The sequence below is a fragment of the Amphiura filiformis genome, unplaced genomic scaffold, assembly GCF_039555335.1.
Source record: "Amphiura filiformis unplaced genomic scaffold, Afil_fr2py scaffold_351, whole genome shotgun sequence".
NCBI lineage: Eukaryota > Metazoa > Echinodermata > Ophiuroidea > Amphilepidida > Amphiuridae > Amphiura > Amphiura filiformis.
In genome coordinates, this window is record NW_027305815.1 from 380 (window position 1) to 1536 (window position 1157).

The window sequence follows — 1157 nt, forward strand, 5'->3', positions numbered from 1 at the left end:
AACGGCGGTCATGTGAGACTCAATTGCTGCTAACCATACAAGATCTAGCTGGCGCATTGGACAACAAGGGCCAAGTTGATGTGATCTTATTAGACTTTTCAAAGGCCTTTGATAAGGTCCCTCATCAGAGGTTGTTACATAAACTCACCTACTATGGTATCAATAGTAACATCATGAGGTGGGTGAGTGAATTTCTGCATAATCGCACCCAACAAGTCATCCTGGAAGGGTCAACATCTGGAACGACACCAGTCTTATCTGGTGTGCCACAAGGAAGTGTTTTAGGACCTTTGCTGTTCTTGTTGTTTATAAACGACCTTCCTGACTGTATTTCGGTGGTACAACAGCCAGACTATTCATGAGACGATTGTGTCCTGTATCGCCACATTAAATCGGAGGAGGACACACGTTTATTACAGCAAGACCTGGATCATCTACAGCAATGGGAAAATGACTGGCAGATGAAGTTCCACCCCCAGAAGTGCCAAGTCATCCGCATCACAAATAAGAAGAAGCCTATTCAACAACCATACACTATCCACAATCATACTCTCGAGGAGGTAGACTCAGCCAAATATCTTGGTGTTAATATCAGTAAGAACCTCAGCTGGAACCATCATATCAACTCTGTTACAAATAAAGCAAATGCCACCAGAGCGTTCTTGCAACGTAACCTTCACCAGTGTCCCAGAAAGACCAAGGAGATGTGCTACAAGACCTTAGTACGCCCTATCATCGAATACTCCAGCATAATATGGGATCCTTCAACATCATGCAATGTCCAAAAGCTGGAGATGGTACAACGGCGCTTTGCACGGTTTGTTTATGGGGACTACAGAACCACCAGTAGTGTTACTGCCATGTTAAACCAACTCCAGTGGCCCACCCTTCAGGAACGCCGTGCACAGACCAAAGTGGTGATGATGTTCCGGATAGTTAACCATCTAGTTGATGTTCCCCATACCTATCTGATTCCAACTATAGCACTGAGAGGACACTCAATGAGATACTTGATTCCCTTCGCCAGGACTGTTGTGTACCGGCAGTCATTCTTTCCGGACACCATTAGGCTATGGAATAACCTGCCTCAAGATCTCATCAACTGCACATCCGTAGCTGGATTCAAGCAAGGTGTGCAGACCATCAAGCTCCGCTAA

The 1157-nt window shown here is 45.4% G+C and overlaps 1 protein-coding gene across 1 annotated transcript; it reads left to right on the plus strand.

Moving 5' to 3' along the window:
• The first annotated feature begins 461 nt into the window (after positions 1-461).
• Positions 462-1157, plus strand: LOC140145526 (uncharacterized). The gene has a single exon (XM_072167237.1). It carries the CDS (start codon positions 462-464, stop codon positions 1155-1157), a length of 696 nt encoding a protein of 231 aa, XP_072023338.1.